The sequence below is a fragment of the Rana temporaria genome, chromosome 1 (assembly GCF_905171775.1).
Source record: "Rana temporaria chromosome 1, aRanTem1.1, whole genome shotgun sequence".
NCBI lineage: Eukaryota > Metazoa > Chordata > Amphibia > Anura > Ranidae > Rana > Rana temporaria.
This window is the reverse complement of record NC_053489.1, coordinates 674,003,324-674,027,441: the sequence shown is the minus strand read 5'-3', so window position 1 is coordinate 674,027,441 and position 24,118 is coordinate 674,003,324. Positions and strand designations below refer to the sequence as shown.

The window sequence follows — 24,118 nt, the reverse complement described above, 5'->3', positions numbered from 1 at the left end:
TGGTCCCGCTTCATCAGTGTCCATGAGTGCCACCTATCAGTGCCTATCAGTGCAGCCTATTGGTGCTCATCAATGCAGCCTCATCAGCGCACATTAGGGCCCTTTCACACTGGTGCGTTTTTGCTGTGTTTTCGCGGTAAAAAATAGCGCTATTAAAACGCCCATAAAACGCTCCCCATGCCCCTCTCCATTGAAATGAATTAAAAACGCGGTAAAAACGCGGTTAAATAGGAGCGTTAAAATCGCAGTAAAACACAGCATTTTTACCGCGATTTTACCGTGTTTTTACTGCGTTTTTAATTCATTTCAATGGAGAGGGGCATGGGGAGCGTTTTAATAGCGCTATTTTTACCGCGAAAACGCGGCAAAAACGCACCAGTGTGAAAGGGCCCTTAGACCTCTTTCACATTGAGGCGTGGAGCCGCGATGACGGTATAGCCGCGCTATTTGTAGCGCGGCTATACCGTCGTATTTACCGCGATATTCGGGCGCTAGCGGTGAGGTTTTAACCCCTGCTAGCGGCCAAAAAATGGTTAATACTGCCCGCGTTGCGGGCTGTATTCCCGCGGTATTACCGCGCTTTCCCATTGATTTCAATGGGAAGGAGCGGTGAACGCTCCTATACCGCGGTAAAGATGCGGCTAGCAGGACTTTTGGAGCGCTCCTGCTAGCGCACCGCTTCAGTGTGAAAGCCTTCGTGAAAAAAAAAAATGATAACATTGGGCTGGATTCAGGTACCTTTTGTGCATTTTTTACGGAGGCGCAGGGCAACGTTTTTGCCCTGCGCCCCCGCAAATTTTCTGCGCTACCCGCGATTCACGGAGCAATAGCCCCGTAAATTGCGTGGGCGCTCCGGCAAAATGCCCGGCGTAAGCGCGCACAATTTAAATGATCCCGTAGGGGGCGGGAATCATTTAAATTAGGCGCATTCCCGCGCCGATCGTAGAGCGCATGCTCGGTCGGGAAACTTTCCCGACGTGCATTGCGGCAAATGACGTCGCAAGGACGTCATTTGCTTCAAAGTGAACGTGAATGGCGTCCAGCGCCATTCACGATTTACTTACGCAAACTACGTAAAGTTCAAATTTCGCGACGCGGGAACGACGGGTATACGTAACATTGGCTGCCCCTGCTAATAGCAGCGGCAGCCTTGCGCGAAAACCGCTGTATGCAAACGACGTAAACTGCGTACGCAGGGCTCGCGTAACGTTGTGAATCGGCGTTAGTATGCAATTTGCATACTATACGCTGAGCACAACGGGAACGCCACCTAGCGGTCATCGCAAGAATGCAGCCTAAGATATGCGGGCATAAGAGCCTTATGCCACGCAGATCTTAGGCTGCAGTCGGTGTAACGAGGTTCCTGAATCAGGAGCACTCGTTACGCCGGGGCAAGTAAGCAATTGCGCTGCGTAACTATGGTTACACAGGCGCAATTGCTCTCTGAATCCGGGCCAATGTCTTCTAGGTACAGTGTTGTATGCCCACACAATTGTCATTCAAAGTGTGACAGCGCTGAAAGCTGAAAATTGGCCTGGGCAGGAAGGGGGTATAAGTGTCCGGTAAGCAAGAGGTAGATCCAAATATCCAGCAGTCCACTTTAAAGTGGTAAAAACGCCCAAAACTGATATTTGAGTCCCACACAGGGGCAGACTGACCACTCGGGCACTGCCCGAGGGCCCCATGAGTTGTCAGTCTGCCCCTGGTCACACACATGGGGGGGTCTGATGTTCTGGGGATCCCTTTGGCTTCTTCTATCTCCTGAGGACACTGCAGATGAGGTCCATGGACCGTACTTACCTGAACTGGAATCTTCTTCCTTTCTGTAGATCTGACCTTTTTTAACTGTTTCCAGATCTTTGAAAACAAAGGAGAAATGATGGGATGTTCCAATCCTCACCCGCACTGCCAGGTACGCTGCGCTACTGCCACCTAGTGGACAATTTGCTAACTATAGACATTTCTTCATTTTGAGTGTTTTTTTTTTTTTATTTCATTTTTAAAAGTTTTTGAAAGCAACACAATTTCTTAAAAAAAATTAAATCAAATCAATTCTATAATTTCATTTAATTTCTATAGATATGGGCGAGTAATTTCCTTCCAAACGAGGCTCAGACAGAGGAACGGACACAGCGAGAATACTTCCAGACGCACGGGACCCCCATGTTATTGGAGTACGGGAGACTGGAGGAGAAGACCAAGGTCTGATCATAAATATATATATGTGTGAGAAGTATAAGAAGTAGGTCAGTTCCTGCATCAGACGTGTCTGTACTGAGATGAGAGCGATACTGTGCGGCAGGGCTGGCTTAATGAGAGGGCACACCTGGGCACTGCCCAGGGGCCCCAGCTGCATTAGGGGCCCCTGCACTTTCCCCAAAGCAGCTGGTCTTTAAGCTCACGCTGCCCCGAAATTGGGGGCCCCATGATGGCACTGAGAGTGATGGATGCAAAGAGGAGGCAGTCTACCTCCTACCTACTTGATGTCTGTTTACCTGCACTGTCAGCATTGTAGGGGGGGGCCCCCGAGCATTACTTTGCCCAGGGGCCCATGATGCTATTAAGACGGCCCTGCTGTGCGGGCATAATGGGGGCAGCAACCTGGATTCTCTTTTTCCACCTTTTCCCCTCCTTTCTGTCTTATTTTCTTTCTCTCTTTTCTCTCTCTCTCTCTCTCTCTCTCTCTCTCTTTTCTCTCTCTCTCTCTCTCTCTCTCTCTCTCTCTCTCTCTCTCTCTCTCTCTCTCTCTCTCTCTCTCTCTCTCTCTCTCTCTCTCTCTCTCTCTCTCTCTCCCCCTCCCTCTCCCTCTCCCTCTCTCTCTCTCTCTCTCTCTCTCTCTCTCTCTCTCTCTCTCTCTCTCTCTCTCTCTCTCTCTCTCTCTCTTTCTCTTTCTCTTTCTCTTTCTCTTTCTCTCCTCTCTCTTTCTCTCCTCTCTCTTTCTCTCTCTCTCCTCTCTCGCTCCTCTCTCGCGCCTCTCTCGCTCCTCTCTCTCTCTCTCGCTCCTCTCTCTCTCTCGCTCCTCTCTTGCTCCTCTCTCTCTCTCTTTCTTTTCTTTCTCTCACTCTCTCATTCTCTCTCTCTCATTCTCTCTCTCTCTCTCTCATTCTCTCTCTCTCTCTCTCATTCTCTCTCTCTCTCTCTCATTCTCTCTCTCTCTCATTCTCTCTCTCTCTCTCTTTCTCTCTCTCTCTCTCTCTCTTTCTCTCTCTCTCTCTCTCTCTATGTCTGTCTGTCTCTGTCTGTCTCTGTCTGTCTGTCTGTCTCTCATTCTCTCTCATCCTCTTTCTTTCTTTCTTTCTTTCTTTCTTTCCTCTCTTTTTTTCTTCTCTGAGGGCCGGATTCACGTATTTCCGCGTAACTTAGCCGCGGCGTAACGTATCCCATTTACGCAAGTTTTACAGGCAAGTGCTTGATTCACAAAGCTCTTGCCTGTGAAGTTGCGGCAGCGTAGCGTAAATCCGCCCGGCGCGAGCCCGCCTAATTCAAATGGGGCGGGGACAATTTAAATTAGGCGCGTTCCCGCGCCGAACGTACTGCGCATGCTCCGTCTCTAAAATTTCCCGACGTGTATTGCGCTAAAATGACATCGCAAGGACGTCATTGGTTTTGACGTTAACGTAAATGGCGTCCAGCGCCATTCACGGACGACTTCCGCAAACGACGTTAAATTTCAAATTTCGACGCGGGAAAGGCGGCCATACTTTACATTGGCTAGACCACCTAGAGGGCAGCTTTACTTTACTGTATCTCTTACGGAAACGGCGTAAATTTACTGTGACGGGCAAAGCGGACGTTCGTGAATCGGCGTAACTAGTCATTTGCATATTCTACGCCGACCGCAATGAAATCGCCACCTAGCGGCCGGCCTAGAATTGCAGCCTAAGATCCGACGCTGTAAGTCACTTACACCTGTCGGATCTTAGGGAGATCTATGCGGAACTGATTCTATGAATCAGGCGCATAGATACGACCGACGGAACTCAGAGATACGCCGTCGTATCAGGCCCTCTATTTTTTTCTTCTCTCTTTTTTTTCTCTTTTTTTTTTCTCTCTCTCCTTTTTCTTTCTCACTCTCTCCTTTTTCTCTTTCTCGCTCTCTCCTTTTCTCTTTCTCGCTCTCTCCTTTTCTCTTTCTCGCTCTCTCGCTTTCTCTTTCTCGCTCTCTCCTTTTTCTCTTTCTCGCTCTCTCCTTTTCTCTTTCTCGCTCTCTCCTTTTCTCTCTCGCTCTCCCTTCGTCCCCCCTCTAGCTCTCACACTCTCTCTCCAGCTGTCTCCTGATGGCATGGAAGGTTCCGCATGTCTTGTCTTTCAGGGCCTCTATGGCTGGCTAGAAACTTCTGTTTGGTTCATTTTTAGACCCATGTACATGTAGCGGTTAGATTCATCAAGAAAATAAATCTCCCCCCTTTATCTACCCCTCCCTTTCATTCTTTCACATTCATTCTCTGACGTTTTCTCTCCACAGGAGCGCCTGGTTCTGAGTAATGACCACTGGCTGGTACTTGTCCCATACTGGGCAGTTTGGCCGTTTCAGACCCTTTTGCTGCCTCGCCGTCATGTGACCCGTCTGCAGGATCTGAGCAGTGCAGAAAGAGACAGTGAGGGCTCTATATGTTCTTTTCACATCTCTCCTCCCTCTGTGCCATCTCCAGCATCTCTGCCACTAATATGCCACTCACCCATACCCCTTTACAGCTACTTGTTGCCCCCATCTGTGTTACTGATGCCTTTTGCTAATGGAGCCTCAGCTTTACTATTGTTGTGTTCCATGTCTCTTTTTCTTCCAATGTCCCATTATTCCGTGTCACCCCAGAGACCAAATATTATCTCCTGAACCCCATGTCTCTGGCCTTCTGATTCCTTGCACCCTGGAGAACACAACATGACCCATGTGTTCCATGTCCCTGGCCTCCAATGTCCTCCTATTCCCTCTGAAGACACAATACTACAACTTGTGTTCCCACCCTCCATTCCCCCCACCCTGGAGGCACAGCATTACCCCCTGTGTTCTATGTCTCTGACCACCAATGCCCCCCATTTCCTGGCACCCTGGAGACACAGCATTACCCCCTGTGTTCTATGTCTCTGACCACCAATGTCCTCCTATTCCCTCACCCTCTGAAGACACAATACTACAACTTGTGTTCCATGTCCCCACCCTCCATTCCCCCCCACCCTGGAGGCACAGTATTACCCCCTGTGTTCTATGTCTCTGACCACCAATGTCCTCCTATTCCCTCACCCTCTGAAGACACAATACTACAACTTGTGTTCCATGTCCCCACCCTCCATTCCCCCCAAGCCTGGAGGCACAGTATTACCCCCTGTGTTTGATAGAGACTCATTAATTAATTTCCTGACAATCTCAGGGTTACCCATTTCTGCCGTCTGATTCAAATTACTATGGGTGAGACAATGCAATCTACAGACAAAATAAATTCCACATCTCACCTCTCTCAGCTTCAATCCCAAACAGGAAGAGCAAGCCCTCCTCACTTCAGTTTTATTTACCATATGAAATCAGATCTATCACATGTTCTATGTCCCTGGCCTCCAATTTCCTCCTATTCCCTCACCCTCTGAAGACACAATACTACAACTTGTGTTCCATGTCCCCACCCTCCATTCCCCCCAACCCTGGAGGCACAGCATTACCCCCTGTGTTCTATGTCTCTGACCACCAATGCCCCCCCCACCCCCTATTCCCTGGCACCCTGTAGGCACTGTATTACCCCCTGTGTTCTATGTCTCTGGCCTCCAGTGCCCCCCCCCCATCCCCTGGCACCCTGTAGGCACAGTATTACCCCCTGTGTTCTATGTCTCTGGCCACCAATTCCCCCCGCCCCATTCCCTGGCACCCTGGAGGCACAGTATTACCCCCTGTGTTCTATGTCTCTGACCACCAATGCCCCCCATTCCCTGGCATTCTGAAGTCACAGTATTACCCCCTGTGTTCTATGTCTCTGGCCCCTAATGCCCCCCGCCCCATTTCCTGGCACCCTGGAGGCACAGTATTACCCCCTGTGTTCTATGTCTCTGACCACCAATGCCCCCCATTCCCTGGCATCCTGAAGTCACAGTATTACCCCCTGTGTTCTATGTCTCTGGCCACCAATGCCCCCCACCCCATTCCCTAGCACCCTGGAGACACAGTAGAACCCGCTGTGTTCCATGTCTCCAGCCTCCAATGCCCCCCCCACCCTGGAGGCAAAGTATTAACCCCTATGTTCCATATTTATGGCCTCCAATGTCCCCCCCACACGCACACATTTTCTAGCACCCAGCACAATATTAATCCTTGTGTTCCATGTCTCCAGCCTCCAATATCCCCCTGTTCCCTGGCATCCCAGAGACACAATATTACCCCCTGTGTTCTATGTATCGTGCCTCCAAAGCCCCCCTATTCCCTGGCACCCTGGAGGCACAGTATTGCCCCATGTTCCATGTCTCTGGCCTCCACTGCCCCCCCCCCCATTCCCTGGCACCCTGGAGGCACAGTATTACCCCCTGTGTTCTATGTCTCTGACCACCAATGCCCCCCATTCCCCGGTATCCCGAAGTCACAGTATTACCCCCTGTGTTCTATGTCTCTGGCCACCAATGCCCCCCGCCCCATTCCCTGGCACCCTGGAGGCACATAATTACCCCCTGTGTTCTATGTCTCTGACCACCAATGCCCCCCATTCCCTGGCACCCTGGAGGCACAGTATTGCCCCCTGTGTTCTATGTCTCTGACCACCAATGCCCCCCATTCCCTGGCATTCTTAAGTCACAGTATTACCCCCTGTGTTCTATATCTCTGACCACCAATGCCCCCCTTTCCCTTGCATCCTGAAGTCACAGTATTACCCCCTGTGTTCTATGTCTCTGGCCCCTAATGCCCCCATTCCCTGGCATCCTGAAGTCACAGTATTACCCCCTGTGTTCTATGTCTCTGGCCCCTAATGCCCCCTGCAACATTTCCTGGCACCCTGGAGGCACAGTATTACCCCCTGTGTTCTATGTCTCTGACCACCAATGCCCCCCATTCCCTGGCATCCTGAAGTCACAGTATTACCCCCTGTGTTCTATGTCTCTGGCCACCAATGCCCCCATTCCCTAGCACCCTGGAGACACAGTAGAACCCGCTGTGTTCCATGTCTCCAGCCTCCAATGCCCCCCCCACCCTGGAGGCAAAGTATTAACCCCTATGTTCCATATTTATGGCCTCCAATGTCCCCCCCACACGCACACATTTTCTAGCACCCAGCACAATATTAATCCTTGTGTTCCATGTCTCCAGCCTCCAATATCCCCCTGTTCCCTGGCATCCCAGAGACACAATATTACCCCCTGTGTTCTATGTATCGTGCCTCCAAAGCCCCCCTATTCCCTGGCACCCTGGAGGCACAGTATTGCCCCATGTTCCATGTCTCTGGCCTCCACTGCCCCCCCCATTCCCTGGCACCCTGGAGGCACAGTATTAACCCATGAGTTCTATGTTTGTGGTCACCAATGCCCCCCCCCTATTCTCTGGTACCCTGGAGGCACAGTTTTACACCCCCCCTGTGTTCCATGCCTCTGACCATCAATGCCCCCCTTCTCTGGCACCCAGGAGGCACAGTATTACCCCCTGTGTTCCATGCCTCTGGCCTTCAATGCCCCCCATTCCCTGGCAACCTGGAGGCACAGTATTACCCCCCCCCCCGTGTTCCATGTCTCTGATCATTAATGCCCCCCCTTCTCTGGCACCCAAGAGGCACAGTATTAACCCCTATGTTCTATGTCTCTGACCACCAATGCCCCCCCCATTCCCCAGCACCCAGAAGGCACAGTATTACCCCCCCCCCCCATGTTCCATGTCTCTGGCCTCCAATGCCCCCCCCCCAATTCCCTGGTACCCTGGAGGCACAGTATTAACCCATGAGTTCTATGTTTGTGATCACCAATGCCCCCCCCCCCCCCTATTCTCTGGTACCCTGGAGGCACAGTTTTACACCCCCCCCCCGTGTTGCATGCCTCTGACCATCAATGCCCCCCTTCTCTGGCACCCAGGAGGCACAGTATTAACCCCTGTGTTCCATGACTCTGGCCTTCAATGCCCCCCATTCCCTGGCAACCTGGAAGCACAGTATTACCCCCCTGTGTTCCATGTCTCTGACCATCAATGCCCCCCCTTCTCTGGCACCCAAGAGGCACAGTATTAACCCCATGTTCCATGTCTCTGACCACCAGTGCCCCCCCCCATTCCCTGGCACCCAGAAGGCACAGTATTACCCCCCCCCCCCATGTTCTATGTCTCTGACCACTAATACCCACCCCCCCATTCTCTGGTACCCTGGAGGCACAGTATTAACCCATGAGTTCTATGTTTGTGATCACCAATGCCCCCCCCATTCTCTGGTACCCTGGAGGCACAGTTTTACACCCCCCCGTGTTCCATTTCTCTGACCATCAATGCCCCCCTTCTCTGGCACCCAGGAGGCACAGTATTACCCCCTGTGTTCCATGCCTCTGGCCTCCAATGCCCCCCATTCCCTGGCACCCTGGAGGTACAGTATTACCCCCCCCCCCCCGTGTTCCATGTCTCTGACCATCAATGCCCCCCTTCTCTGGCACCCAAGAGGCACAGTATTAACCCCATGTTCCATGTCTCTGACCACCAGTGCCCCCCCCCATTCCCTGGCACCCTGAAGGCACAGTATTACCCCCTGTGTTCTATGTCTCTGGCCTCCAATGCCCCCCATTCCCTGGCACCCTGGATACTGTGATGTTGATCTGGTTTTCATCATACTTTTTTTCGTAAAGACTCTTTTGGTTACTATGTGAGAATTCCCAGCGCCATGAAACCCATGTGAATGTTGAAATCTTTTTTTTTTTTTTTTTTTTTCAGGTCTGGCCTCCATTATGAAGCGTTTACTCTGCAAATACGACAACTTGTTTGAGGTCTCCTTCCCGTACTCCATGGGCTGGCACGGTGCGTCCACCAGGCAGGAAAACACAATGGAAAACTAAAGCTGCCCACTCACTTTACAATCTGATTGTACAGTGGAACCTCGGATTACGAGTATAATCAGTTCCAGGAGAATGCTTGTAATCCAAAGCACTCTCATATCAAAGCGAATTTCCTACAACTTGTGTTCCATGTCCCCACCCTCCATTCCCCCCCACCCTGGAGGCAAAGTATTACCTCCTGTGTTCTATGTCTCTGACCACCAATGCCCTCCCATTCCTTGGCACCCTGTAGGCACAGTATTAGCCCCTGTGGTTTATGTCTCTGGCCACCAATGCCCCCGCCCCATTCCCTGGCACCCTGGAGACACTGTATTACCCCCTGTGTTCCATGTCTCCAGCCTCCAATGCCCCCCCACCCTGGAGGCAAAGTATTAACCCCTATGCTCCATATTGAGGTCTAGTGCTAGAATTATTGCCTCGCTCTGACGATCGCGGCGATACCTCACATTTTCATATGCGGGCGCGATTTCCGTATGCGCTTTCTTTGTTGCGCAAGCTCAGGGGGGGGGGGGGGGGGGGCGCTTCAATTATTTTTTTTTTCTTTTTTCTTTTTATAATATTAAATAGTTTTTTTTTACATTTTGATCACTTTTATTGCTGTCACAAGGAATGTAAACATCTCAGGTAACAGTAATAGGTAATGACAGGTACTCTTTATAGAGGGATCGGGGGTCTAATCCCTCCTTTGCACTTCAAAGTATTCAGATCGCCGAAAACGGCGATTCTGAATACTGTGTACTGCCATTGGCAGCCGAGAAACCCAGAAGTGACGTCATGACGTCGCTTCCGTGTTTCCATTGCGGAGACTGAATCAAAGCCGAGTGCCCAGTGCCGCCTATGAGTGCCCATCAGTGCCGCCTGTGAGTGCCTATCAGTACCGCCTGTCAGTGCTACCTATCAGTGCCCTTCAGTGCCGCCTCATCGGTGCCCATCAGTGCCGCCATATCAGTGCCCATAATTGAAGAAGATAACTTACTTATTTACAAAAAAATAACAGAAAAAAATAAAAACTTTATTTTCTCTAAATTTTTTATTTTTTTTAGTTGTTGCGCAAAAAATAAAAAACCGCAGAGGTGATCAAATACCACCAAAAGAAAGCTCTATTTGTGGGGAAAAAAATATAACAATTTCATTTGGGTACAGTGTAGCACGACCGCGCAATTGTCATTCAAAGTGCGACAGCGCTGAAAGCTGACAATTGCCCTGGGCAGGAAGGTGCGTAAGTGCCCTGTATGGAAGTGGTTAATTAAAATGTATTCATTTGTATATATATATTTTTTTGGCCCAATGTTTTTTTTTTTCATCAAAAATCTATTTTTCAATATTTCTTTTGGTGATATTTGATCGCCTCTGCGTTTTTTTAGTTTTTAGTGCGCTATAAACCCAAAAAAAGGCAGCAATTTAAGAAACAACTTTCTACTGTAAAATACATTTTTTAAAAAATTCTGCTACACGTTTTTGGTAAAAAAAAAAAAAAAAAATCTCAATAAGCGCAGATTGATTGGTTTGTGCAAAAGTTATACAAACAATGGGATATATACTGGAATTTTTATTTATTTTTTACTAGTCATGGCGTTGATCAGTGGCTTATAGCGGGGCTGTGATATTGTGGCGGACAAATTGGACACTTTTTTGGGATCCAGTGACACCAATACAGTGATTAGTGTGAAAAAAAAAATATGCACTGTCACTGTACTAATGACACTGGCTGGGAAGGAAGTTATCAAAGGGTTAACTGTGTGCCTAGCCTGTGTTTTCTTACTGTGGGGGAGGTGCTTGTATTAGGGGAAGACATGGATTCGTGTCCCTGCTTTGCTTCCTTACTGACACAGAATGGCGATCTGCCTTGTTTACATAGATGATCAGCGGGTGCCGGCGGACATCGAGTTCATGGCACCCGCTGATCCTGCGAAGCGCGGCCGCCCCTCAGTATAACCACAAAGATATCTTTATTGGAGTACAATAACCAAGAGGAACCAATCGCATTTCAGATAAGAAAAAAAAACAAAAATCTTTGTCCTGAGACCTTCTATAGATCTTTCTTCTCTTCCAGGCGCTCCGACCGGCTCTCATCTCGCTGAGGACTGCAGCCACTGGCAGCTCCATGCTCACTACTACCCGCCGCTGCTGCGTTCCGCCTCTGTGCGCAAATTCATGGTGGGGTACGAGATGTTGGCTCAAGCCCAGAGGGACCTGACGGCAGAGCAGGTGAGTTTATACTTTCTTCTCACTGATCACCAATGTAAGGAACATTCTTCTCACTGATCACCAATGTAAGGAACATTCTTCCCACTGATCACCAATGTAAGGAACATTCTTCCCACTGATCACCAATGTAAGGAACATTCTTCTCACTGATCACCAATGTAAGGGACATTCTTCTCACTGATCACCAATGTAAGGGACATTCTTCCCACTGACCCCCAATGTAAGGGACATTCTTCCCACTGATCACCAATGTAAGGAACATTCTTCCCACTGACCACCAATGTAAGGAACATTCTTCTCACTGATCACCAATGTAAGGGACATTCTTCCCACTGATCACCAATGTAAGGAACATTCTTCCCACTGATCACCAATGTAAGGGACATTCTTCTCACTGATCACCAATGTAAGGAACATTCTTCCCACTGATCACCAATGTAAGGGACATTCTTCCCACTGATCACCAATGTAAGGAACATTCTTCTCACTGATCACCAATGTAAGGGACATTCTTCTCACTGATCACCAATGTAAGGAACATTCTTCCCACTGATCACCAATGTAAGGAACATTCTTCCCACTGATCACCAATGTAAGGAACATTCTTCTCACTGATCACCAATGTAAGGGACATTCTTCCCACTGATCACCAATGTAAGGAACATTCTTCCCACTGATCACCAATGTAAGGGACATTCTTCTCACTGACCACCAATGTAAGGAACATTCTTCTCACTGATCACCAATGTAAGGAACATTCTTCTCACTGATCACCAATGTAAGGAACATTCTTCCCACTGATCACCAATGTAAGGGACATTCTTCCCACTGATCACCAATGTAAGGAACATTCTTCCCACTGATCACCAATGTAAGGGACATTCTTCTCACTGACCACCAATGTAAGGAACATTCTTCTCACTGATCACCAATGTAAGGAACATTCTTCTCACTGATCACCAATGTAAGGAACATTCTTCTCACTGATCACCAATGTAAGGAACATTCTTCTCACTGATCACCAATGTAAGGAACATTATTCCCACTGATCACCAATGTAAGGGACATTCTTCTCACTGATCACCAATGTAAGGGACATTCTTCCCACTGATCACCAATGTAAGGGACATTCTTCCCACTGATCACCAATGTAAGGAACATTCTTCCCACTGATCACCAATGTAAGGAGCATTCTTCTCACTGATCACCAATGTAAGGAACATTCTTCCCACTGATCACCAATGTAAGGGACATTCTTCCCACTGATCACCAATGTAAGGAGCATTCTTCTCACTGATCACCAATGTAAGGAACATTCTTCCCACTGATCACCAATGTAAGGGACATTCTTCTCACTGATCACCAATGTAAGGAGCATTCTTCTCACTGACCACCAATGTAAGGAACATTCTTCTCACTGATCACCAATGTAAGGAACATTCTTCCCACTGATCACCAATGTAAGGGACATTCTTCTCACTGATCACCAATGTAAGGGACTTTCTTCCCACTGATCACCAATGTAAGGAACATTCTTCTCACTGATCACCAATGTAAGGGACATTCTTCTCACTGATCACCAATGTAAGGAACATTCTTCCCACTGATCACCAATGTAAGGGACATTCTTCTCACTGATCACCAATGTAAGGAACATTCTTCCCACTGATCACCAATGTAAGGAACATTCTTCCCACTGATCACCAATGTAAGGGACATTCTTCCCACTGATCACCAATGTAAGGGACATTCTTCTCACTGATCACCAATGTAAGGAACATTCTTCCCACTGATCACCAATGTAAGGAACATTCTTCCCACTGATCACCAATGTAAGGAACATTCTTCTCACTGATCACCAATGTAAGGGACATTCTTCCCACTGATCACCAATGTAAGGGACATTCTTCTCACTGATCACCAATGTAAGGAAAATTCTTCCCACTGATCACCAATGTAAGGGGCATTCTTCTCACTGATCACCAATGTAAGGGGCATTCTTCCCACTGATCACCAATGTAAGGAACATTCTTCTCACTGATCACCAATGTAAGGGACATTCTTCTCACTGATCACCAATGTAAGGGACATTCTTCCCACTGATCACCAATGTAAGGGACATTCTTCTCACTGATCACCAATGTAAGGGACATTCTTCTCACTGATCACCAATGTAAGGGACATTCTTCCCACTGATCACCAATGTAAGGGACATTCTTCCCACTGACCACCAATGTAAGGGACATTCTTCCCACTGATCACCAATGTAAGGGACATTCTTCTCACTGATCACCAATGTAAGGGACATTCTTCCCACTGATCACCAATGTAAGGAACATTCTTCCCACTGATCACCAATGTAAGGAACATTCTTCCCACTGATCACCAATGTAAGGAGCATTCTTCTCACTGATCACCAATGCAAGGAACATTCTTCCCACTGATCACCAATGTAAGGAGCATTCTTCTCACTGATCACCAATGTAAGGAGCATTCTTCTCACTGACCACCAATGTAAGGAACATTCTTCTCACTGATCACCAATGTAAGGGACATTCTTCTCACTGATCACCAATGTAAGGAACATTCTTCCCACTGATCACCAATGTAAGGAACATTCTTCCCACTGATCACCAATGTAAGGAGCATTCTTCTCACTGATCACCAATGTAAGGGACATTCTTCTCACCGATCACCAATGTAAGAGACATTCTTCCCACTGATCACCAATGTAAGGAACATTCTTCTCACTGATCACCAATGTAAGGGACATTCTTCCCACTGATCACCAATGTAAGGAACAGTCTTCCCACTGATCACCAATGTAAGGGACATTCTTCCCACTGATCACCAATGTAAGGAACATTCTTCCCAATTTTGTTTATTAAAAGTCTTGCAAACAAAAAGCATAAAATCACTATAAGATATACATAAATATACACATATTTACATAAATGAAAATAAATATAGCAAATCTGCTCTCAAACAAAAGACTTTACAGCAAAGCAAAAATTATGTAATCACCGGGAAAATAAATCTTAATACAACTCACACCACTACACCAGACAAACCTGCAAGGTCAAGAAACAAACCCGCACCCATTATGCATGCAGCCCTTCTAAGAAACGTCCAACACCATGCATCCACCTATTTCTACCTCAATTACCCGCCGGCACGTTACCATATCGGTTTCAAAAAGTACCGCAACTCCGCTGCAGGGCTCAGCCGCAAGAGACCAAAAGGAGGGACGGCATCTCCACTCCCTTTTTGCCAGGTGGACATCGGCCAAAGTATGGAGCCAGGTCTCTTGCAAAAATAAAATCTCAGCATCAAACTCACTGAGCAAAAATAAGGCCATATCACAAGCTCTTGCAGATTTAATGCTGGCGACATTAATGGTCGCCACCTTTATCGGAGGGGGAACTGCCATCAGGATGATTGGGGTAGTCGTTTCTTGACCTTCACCACACTCTCATCACCAGAAACCGCTCTCTTCAAACTACGTGACTCCCCCTCATCCATAGGTGAAAAAGAGGAAGACAAGGACATCTCCTCACCCGACAACACATTAAAGGTGTTACCAAGAGGAACCCCTCCTGGATCCGACTCTGAGGAAGAGACGACTGGTTTTCTTGTCTTTCTCTTCATTTTTTTCCTCCTCCTGATCTTCTCCCACCCCTCCTCATCCGAATCCTCATCAACGGAATGTGAGACATGGGGTATGGACACCCTTCCATCAGCCCCACCCCCATCCAGCACCCCCACATTCCCCTGACCACGCTTGCGCTGCCGAGGGACAGGTACTGGAGGCTGAGTGGGAAGATCCGCTAAACCTGCCCCCCCAGCAGCCTCCGCCAGTCTGGAGGATCTACGAATAGATGGATTAGGGACAGATTTAGGGACCACATCACCAGGGGGAACAGAAACAGATGTCACAGACACAGAAGGGACAGACTCAGGGACCACATCACCAGGGGGAACAGAAACAGGTGTCACAGACACAGAAGGGACAGACTCAGGGACCACATCACTAGGGGGAACAGAAACAGATGTCACAGACACAGAAGGGACAGATTCAGGGACCACATCACTGGGGGGAACAGAAACAGATGTCACAGACACAGAAGGGACAGACTCAGGGACCACATCACTAGGGGGGACAGAAACAGATGTCACAGACACAGGAGGGACAGACTCAGGGACCACATCACCAGGGGGAACAGAAACAGGTGTCACAGACACAGAAGGGACAGACTCAGGGACCACATCACTAGGGGGAACAGAAACAGATGTCACAGACACAGAAGGGACAGACTCAGGGACCACATCACTAGGGGGAACAGAAACAGATGTCACAGACACAGAAGGGACAGACTCAGGGACCACATCACTAGGGGGGACAGAAACAGATGTCACAGACACAGGAGGGACAGACTCAGGGACCACATCACTAGGGGGAACAGAAACAGATGACACAGAAGGGACAGACTCAGGGACCACATCACTAGGGGGAACAGAAACAGATGTCACAGACACAGGAGGGACAGACTCAGGGACCACATCACTAGGGGGAACAGAAACAGATGTCACAGACACAGAAGGGACAGACTCAGGGACCACATCACTAGGGGGAACAGAAACAGATGTCACAGACACAGAAGGGACAATCTCAGGGACCACATCACTAGGGGGAACAGAAACAGATGTCACAGACACAGGAGGGACAACAACAGTTTCAGTGGCCTCATCCTCCTTATCCAGCCTCTGCAGCTCAGCCTCCAACCCTGGCAGGTTATGTAATGCCTCCGGGCATTGACTGTAGGGGTGACCAAGTTTTTGGCACAAATTGCACCGAATGTCAGTACAGTCTTTAGCCAAATGGCCAAGCTCCTGGCACAAAAAACATTTCTTGCGGGTGCAGGTGGAGGCAAAGTGGCCCTTGTCACCACATTTATTGCACACCTTAGGCTGACCCTGGTAAAAAATGGTCAGCCTGTCCCTCCCCAGAAAGGCTGAACAGGGCAGATGTTGAACAACATTTCCCTGCACCCCCAATTTTAGTGACACTGTCCAGGCCCCTGTCCATATCCCATGCTGATCAAGGACCTTCCGCAGTGGAGCGAGGACCTCACCATATCGGCGTAACCATACTACCAAATCAGCCTCTGGGATGGATTCGTTACGCACAAGGATCGTCACTGATTTTATTAGAGGCTGCCTGGAAACCACCTTTGGCATCCAACCATTCCACTGCGGAAGGTCCCTGCGCCCCCTAAAACGTTCCCAAAACAAATCCAGACCCTCAGGTTTTACAAAGGATAAATCAAATTCCCAACTCCCGACGGGACAAATCAAAGCAAAAATGTCTGCGACTTTGAACCCCATTTCCAGGATCAACTCGGCCACCCTCCCCCTTACTGGTGGGGTCCCCTCCCCCTCCCACTTCAACTGGACCACGTTTCTCCGCTTATACCCACCAACCATCCCACCACTAAACCCCCCCAAATTGTGACCACTAACACCTGCAGCATTCCCCCCACCCTCCTTGGTGCGATTCCCCAAAACCGACGCGTAACTCCCAGCAGATAAAACATTGGTTTGTTTTGAACCATCTGACACATTTGCAGCAGATATCGATTGCACAGATTTGGTCTGAACAATCGGTGAGTCTTTCCTCTGCTGAGCAGGGGGAGGAATGTCATTTTGATTTTTCCCAGCAGTATTAACCCCTTCACCACCCACCACATCCATTGTTTTATCATTACTGTCATTCTTAGAACTTGCTGGAATATTCACAGTTCCTGCAGTCTTCCCAGCAGTGTCAGTTCCCACTGCTGTGCTTGTAGAAGCTTCAGCTGGTCGGTTCTCTTCTGTCAGGACAGGGTTGTCATCAGGGGATAGTGCAGGCTGGTCTGACACTGCAACAGGTGAAACCTCCATTGCTTCTTCCACTGCACATGGTGCAATATGCTGATCCCCTCCCCCACCACAGGGAGGCTCAGGTGAGGCAATCTCATTGCTAGTAACAGGCATACCTTGTACAGAGGAACTACAGGTCCCAGCAGAAACTCCAGGCAGCGCTCTGCACAAGGCCTTCCTTTTCTGCTCCTCAGTCAGGACACCGTCCACCACAGCAGGTTGGGCAGACATGTTGGAAGGCAGTGAGGGGTGCTGACATTTCTCCACCTGTACTGGCTTGGCTTCAGGGACTTCTGTATTAGCAGGCTTGTTTGCTCTCAGGGGTGACTCCATCTCCTGGATACATTTCAGGGTGCCATGCCCACTCTCAACCCCCTGGCTGGTTGCCGTTGGCGATTCCAAGCCCTGACATGGAGGGAGAGGTGCAGAGGCAGATGGACCCGCGTCATCCATTATCTGAGGCTCCTGCTGGTCCCTGGAACTTGCTGTCTGGCTGGCAAATCTCCTCTCATTATCAAACTTTTCTCCACTTTTATCTTTCAGCTTTTCCAATAATAAAGATTGTTCCTTTACCTTTTCCTCCAATTCCTGCAACTCAGGCTTCATGGCCAAACGATTTTTACTCCAGGCCTGGAAGTACTTGATTTTGAAGGATTTGTGTTCAGCCTTCAAAATTTTAAGTTTTTCTTCAGCTCTTCCAATCGCTCTAAAACGATCAATGCTCTTCTGACTGAAGACATTTGCATCCACAGCAGGGCCTGGACCTACAGACAGATCCTCCACCTCCTCCTCACTAGGCCCCGTATCATCAGGGGGATCCGTCCCGGGGCCTCCCCCAGGATCAGGCATTATTCCTGGGCCAAGCTAGCAGGCAAGGCCCAGGCTTGAAAAAGGTTGGTTCTCTCAGAGAGCTCCTTGGGTGTGTCCTCCTCCTTCTTCCCACTGACCACCAATGTAAGGGACATTCTTCCCACTGATCACCAATGTAAGGAACATTCTTCTCACTGATCACCAATGTAAGGGACATTCTTCTCACTGATCACCAATGTAAGGGACATTCTTCCCACTGATCACCAATGTAAGGGACATTCTTCCCACTGATCACCAATGTAAGGAGCATTCTTCCCACTGATCACCAATGTAAGGGACATTCTTCTCACTGATCACCAATGTAAGGAACATTCTTCCCACTGATCACCAATGTAAGGAACATTCTTCCTAGTCATCAGCAATGTAAGGGACATTCTTCCCACTGATCACCAATGTAAGGAGCATTCTTCCCACTGATCACCAATGTAAGGAACATTCTTCTCACTGATCACCAATGTAAGGGACATTCTTCCCACTGATCACCAATGTAAGGGACATTCTTCCCAATTTTGTTTATTAAAAGTCTTGCAAACAAAAAGCATAAAATCACTATAAGATATACATAAATATACACATATTTACATAAATGAAAATAAATATAGCAAATCTGCTCTCAAACAAAAGACTTTACAGCAAAGCAAAAATCATGTAATCACCAGGAAAGTAAATCTTAATACAAACTCACACCACTACACCAGACAAACCTGCAAGGTCAAGAAACAAACCCGCACCCATTATGCATGCAGCCCTTCTAAGAAACGTCCAACACCATACATCCACCTATTTCTACCTCAATTACCCGCCGGCGCGTTACCATATCGGTTTCAAAAAGTACCGCAACTCCGCTGCAGGGCTCAGCCGCAAGAGACCAAAAGGAGGGACCGCATCTCCACTCCCTTTTTGCCAGGTGGACATCGGCCAAAGTATGGAGCCAGGTCTCTTGCAAAAATAAAATCTCGGCATCAAACTCGCTGAGCAAAAATAAGGCCATATCACAAGCTCTTGCAGATTTAATGCTGGCGACATAAATGGTCGCCACCTTTATCGGAGGGGGAACTGCCATCAGGATGATTGGGGTAGTCGTTTCTTGACCTTCACCACACTCTCATCACCAGAAACCGCTCTCTTCAAACAACGTGACTCATCCATAGATGAAAAAGAAGAAGACAAAGACATCTTTTCACCTGACAACACATTAAAGGTGTTACCAAGGGGAACCCCTCCTGGATCCGACTCTGAGGAAGAGACGACCGGTTTTCTTGTCTTTCTCTTCATTTTTTTCCTCCTCCTAATCTTCTCCCACCCCTCCTCATCCGAATCCCCATCAATGGAATGTGAAACATGGGGTACGGACACCCTTCCATCAGCCCCACCCCCATCCAGCACCCCCACATTCCCCTGACCACGCTTGCGCTGCCGAGGGGCAGGGACTGGAGGCTGAGTGGGAAGATCCGCTAAACCTGCCCCCCCAGCAGCCTCCGCCAGTCTGGAGGATCTACGAATAGATGGATTAGGGACAGGAGGGACAGATTTAGGGACCACATCTCTAGGGGGAACAGAAACAGATGTCACAGACACAGAAGGGACAGACTCAGGGACCACATCACTAAGGGGAACAGAAACAGATGTCACAGACACAGGAGGGACAGACTCAGGGACCACATCACTAGGGGGAACAGAAACAGATGTCACAGACACAGGAGGGACAACAAGAGTTTCAGTGGCCTCATCCTCCTTATCCAGCCTCTGCAGCTCAGCCTCCAACCCTGGCAGGTTATGTAATGCCTCCGGGCATTGACTGTACGGGTGACCAAGTTTTTGGCACAAATTGCACCGAATGTCAGTACAGTCTTTAGCCAAATGGCCAAGCTCCTGGCACAAAGAACATTTCTTGCGGGTGCAGGTGGAGGCAAAATGGCCCTTGTCACCACATTTATTGCACACCTTAGGCTGACCCTGGTAAAAAATGGTCAGCCTGTCCCTCCCCAGAAAGGCTGAACAGGGCAGATGTTGAACAACATCTCCCTGCACCCCCAATTTTAGTGACACTGTCCAGGCCCCTGTCCATATCCCATGCTGATCAAGGACCTTCCGCAGTGGAGCGAGGACTTCACCATAGCGGCGTAACCATACTACCAAATCAGCCTCTGGGATGGATTCGTTACGCACAAGGATCGTCACTGATTTTATTAGAGGCTGCCTGGAAACCACCTTTGGCATCCAACCATTCCACTGCGGAAGGTCCCTGCGCCCCCTAAAACGTTCCCAAAATAAATCCAGACCCTCAGGTTTTACAAAGGACAAATCAAATTCCCAACTCCCAATGGGACAAATCAAAGCAAAAATGTCTGCGACTTTGAACCCCATTTCCAGGATCAACTCGGCCACCCTCCCCCTTACTGGTGGGGTCCCCTCCCCCTCCCACTTCAGCTGGACCACATTTCTCCGCTTATACCCACCAACCATCCCCCCACTAAACCCCCCCAAATTGTGACCACCAACATTTGCACCATTCCCCCCACCCTCCTTGGTGCGATTCCCCAAAACCGACGCGTAACTCCCAGCAGATAAAACATTTGTTTGTTTTGAACCATCTGACACATTTGCAGCAGATATCGATTGCACAGATTTGGTCTGAACAATCGGCGAGTCTTTCCTCTGCTGAGCAGGGGGAGGAATGTCATTTTTATTTTTCCCAGCAGTATTAACCCCTTCACCACCCACCACATCCATTGTTTTATCATTACTGTCATTTTTAGAACTTGCTGGAATATTCACAGTTCCTGCAGTCTTCCCAGCAGTGTCAGTTCCCACTGCTGTGCTTGTAGAAGCTTCAGCTGGTCGGTTCTCTTCTGTCAGGACAGGGTTGTCATCAGAGGATAGTGCAGGCTGGTCTGATACTGCAGCAGGTGAAACCTCCATTGCTTCTTCCACTGCACATGGTGCAATATGCTGATCCCCTCCCCCACCACAGGGAGGCTCAGGTGAGGCAATCTCATTGCTGGTAACAGGCATACCTTGTACAGAGGAACTACAGGTCCCAGCAGAAACTCCAGGCAGCGCTTTGCACAAGGCCTTCCCTTTCTGCTCCTTAGTCAGGACACCGTCCACCACAGCAGGTTGGGCAGACATGTTGGAAGACAGTGAGGTGTGCTGATATTTCTCCACCTGTGCTGGCTTGGCTTCAGGGACTTCTGTATTAGCAGGCTTGTTTGCTCTCAGGGGTGACTCCATCTCCTGGATACATTTCAGGGTGCCATGCTCACTCTCAAAACCCTGGCTGGTTGCCGTCGGCGATTCCAAGCCCTGACATGGAGGGAGAGGTGCAGAAGCAGATGGACCCGCGTCATCCATTATCTGAGGCTGTTGCTGGTCCCTGGAACTTGCTGTCTGGCTGGCAAATCTCCTCTCATTATCAAACTTTTCTCCACTTTTATCTTTCAGCTTTTCCAATAATAAAGATTGCTCCTTTACCTTTTCCTCCAATTCCTGCAACTCAGGCTTCATGGCCAAACGATTTTTACTCCAGGCCTGGAAATACTTGATTTTGAAGGATTTGTGTTCAGCCTTCAAAATTTTAAGTTTTTCTTCAGCTCTTCCAATCGCCCTAAAACGATCAATGCTCTTCTGACTGAAGACATTCGCATCCACAGCAGGGCCTGGACCTACAGACAGATCCTCCACCTCCTCCTCACTAGGCCCCGTATCATCAGGGGGATCCATCCCGGGGCCTCCCCCAGGATCAGGCATTATTCCTGGGCCAAGCTAGCAGGCAAGGCCCAGGCTTGAAAAAGGTTGGTTCTCTCAGAGAGCTCCTTGGGTGTGTCCTCCTCCTTCTTCCCACTGATCACCAATGTAAGGAACATTCTTCTCACTGATCACCAATGTAAGGGACATTCTTCCCACTGATCACCAATGTAAGGAACATTCTTCCCACTGATCACCAATGTAAGGGACATTCTTCTCACTGATCACCAATGTAAGGGACATTCTTCTCACTGATCACCAATGTAAGGAACATTCTTCCTACTGATCACCAATGTAAGGAACATTCTTCTCACTGATCACCAATGTAAGGAGCATTCTTCCCACTGATCACCAATGTAAGGGACATTCTTCTCACTGATCACCAATGTAAGGGACATTCTTTCTTCCCACTGATCACCAATGTAAGGGACATTCTTCCCACTGATCACCAATGTAAGGAACTTTCTTCCCACTGATCACCAATGTAAGGGACATTCTTCCCACTGATCACCAATGTAAGGAACATTCTTCTCACTGATCACCAATGTAAGGGACATTCTTCTCACTGATCACCAATGTAAGGGACATTCTTCTCACTGATCACCAATGTAAGGGACATTCTTCCCACTGATCACCAATGTAAGGAACATTCTTCCCACTGATCACCAATGTAAGGAACATTCTTCCCACTGATCACCAATGTAAGGGACATTCTTCCCACTGATCACCAATGTAAGGGACATTCTTCCCACTGATCACCAATGTAAGGGACATTCTTCCCGCTGATCACCAATGTAAGGAGTATTCTTCTCACTGATCACCAATGTAAGGAACATTCTTCTCACTGATCACCAATGTAAGGAGCATTCTTCTCACTGATCACCAATGTAAGGAACATTCTTCTCACTGATCACCAATGTAAGGAACATTCTTCTCACTGATCACCAATGTAAGGGACATTCTTCCCACTGATCACCAATGTAAGGGACATTCTTCTCACTGATCACCAATGTAAGGAACATTCTTCTCACTGATCACCAATGTAAGGGACATTCTTCTCACTGATCACCAATGTAAGGAACATTCTTCTCACTGATCACCAATGTAAGTGTAGCACCCTCTAGTGTGAGTGCAGGCAAATTTATGTTTTGGCTCATGGTAAAACGAGTCTTTGAATCTGGGTCAAAAGTTTACCACAGTTCAGGGCTGGATGACTCATGCAGGCAGGACTCTGGTGCCTCCTCAGGTTTCTAGAAGGTTGGAGAACCTTCTGGAAACTGGGGGGGGGGGGCGGAGGCCAATCTCCAGGCAGTGGGATTGGCATGGAGGCTAAGCCAGCCCTTAAATATGGATGAGCCAAGCTGGTAGGGAGTTTAGTGGAAGATGGAGTGCTGAGGAGACTGTTGGTGGCCCGTGAGGAGAAGTGTTACCATTTAGCCTGCCTGTGTCATTCTTCCATGCGTCCGGTGCCCCTGCGCCCCGTATGAGTGGCCGCACCTGGCTACCATGCACAGCTGCACCAGATTCTGAGTGCTCCAGTTTCAGTAAATCTCCCCCATTTTGTACAATTATAACTTACCAGGTATTTCATATTTTCCTCTGTTTTTTATTTTTATTTCCTCCCAGGCGGCTGAACGCCTTCGGAATTTACCAGAGGAGCATTACAAGTTGAGACAGACGGAGCCGAGGGGTGAAGATACAGAGTAGTAGTACTCCCGATTCGAAACTGAAGATGGTAGAGGTGGAAATATCCAGATAAATTTATTTTCCGGCCGGACGTGGAATTCTACCTGCTGAGGATGTGCGTTTCCAAACGCAGCGGGATACAACGTCTGCACCCTGGACCAGACGTAGCGGCGCGGACAGTCATCTCCGGGTCACACTGAACTGATCTATAGGAATTGTATTCAAGGGATATTAAAGAAAAATACTATATTTTAAAGAAACTTTATATTTTATAAATGTGAGTTTTCAAAGGTATCCTAATCATTGACAGTCCCTCTGATGGACAGATGGGGGTTTGTAAGAGATTTTTGGCTGATTTTGTGATCACTAGGGGGCTGTGGTGGTAGTTTTTTAAATTTTTTAATGACCCGAATTTTTGGAAGAGGGTTATATGTGTCCTGAAATCATGGATCATGGATTCACCATCTACTTTTGGTTACAGCCCTTGTGATGACGGTATTCTCCTCTTCATGCTGCGCAGAGATCGTCCAGCTCATGGGACAACACTCTATGGGCTCCTTTACACTTGCTTCAAAATGCGGCATTGGAGACGCTTTTTTTTTTTTTTAACCACTTCACCCACGGAGGATTTGGCTGCCCAATGACCGGGCCGCTTTTTGCGATTCGGCACTGCGTCGCTTTAACTGACAATTGC

At 48.4% G+C, this 24,118-nt stretch overlaps 1 protein-coding gene across 2 annotated transcripts in view; it reads left to right on the top strand.

The window, feature by feature from the left end:
- Positions 1–23,814, top strand: part of GALT (galactose-1-phosphate uridylyltransferase) — a 47,456-nt gene extending 23,642 nt beyond the window's left edge. For both annotated transcript variants that reach the window (XM_040335634.1, XM_040335635.1), the window contains exons 6-11: positions 1,856–1,912; positions 2,080–2,202; positions 4,466–4,598; positions 8,873–8,956; positions 11,048–11,202; positions 23,365–23,814. In XM_040335634.1, the coding sequence (XP_040191568.1) occupies positions 1,856–1,912; positions 2,080–2,202; positions 4,466–4,598; positions 8,873–8,956; positions 11,048–11,202; positions 23,365–23,445 (633 nt within the window). In that variant the 3' untranslated portion in view covers positions 23,446–23,814. The remainder of the gene's footprint in view (positions 1–1,855; positions 1,913–2,079; positions 2,203–4,465; positions 4,599–8,872; positions 8,957–11,047; positions 11,203–23,364) is intronic.
- The last annotated feature ends 304 nt before the right edge of the window (positions 23,815–24,118 follow it).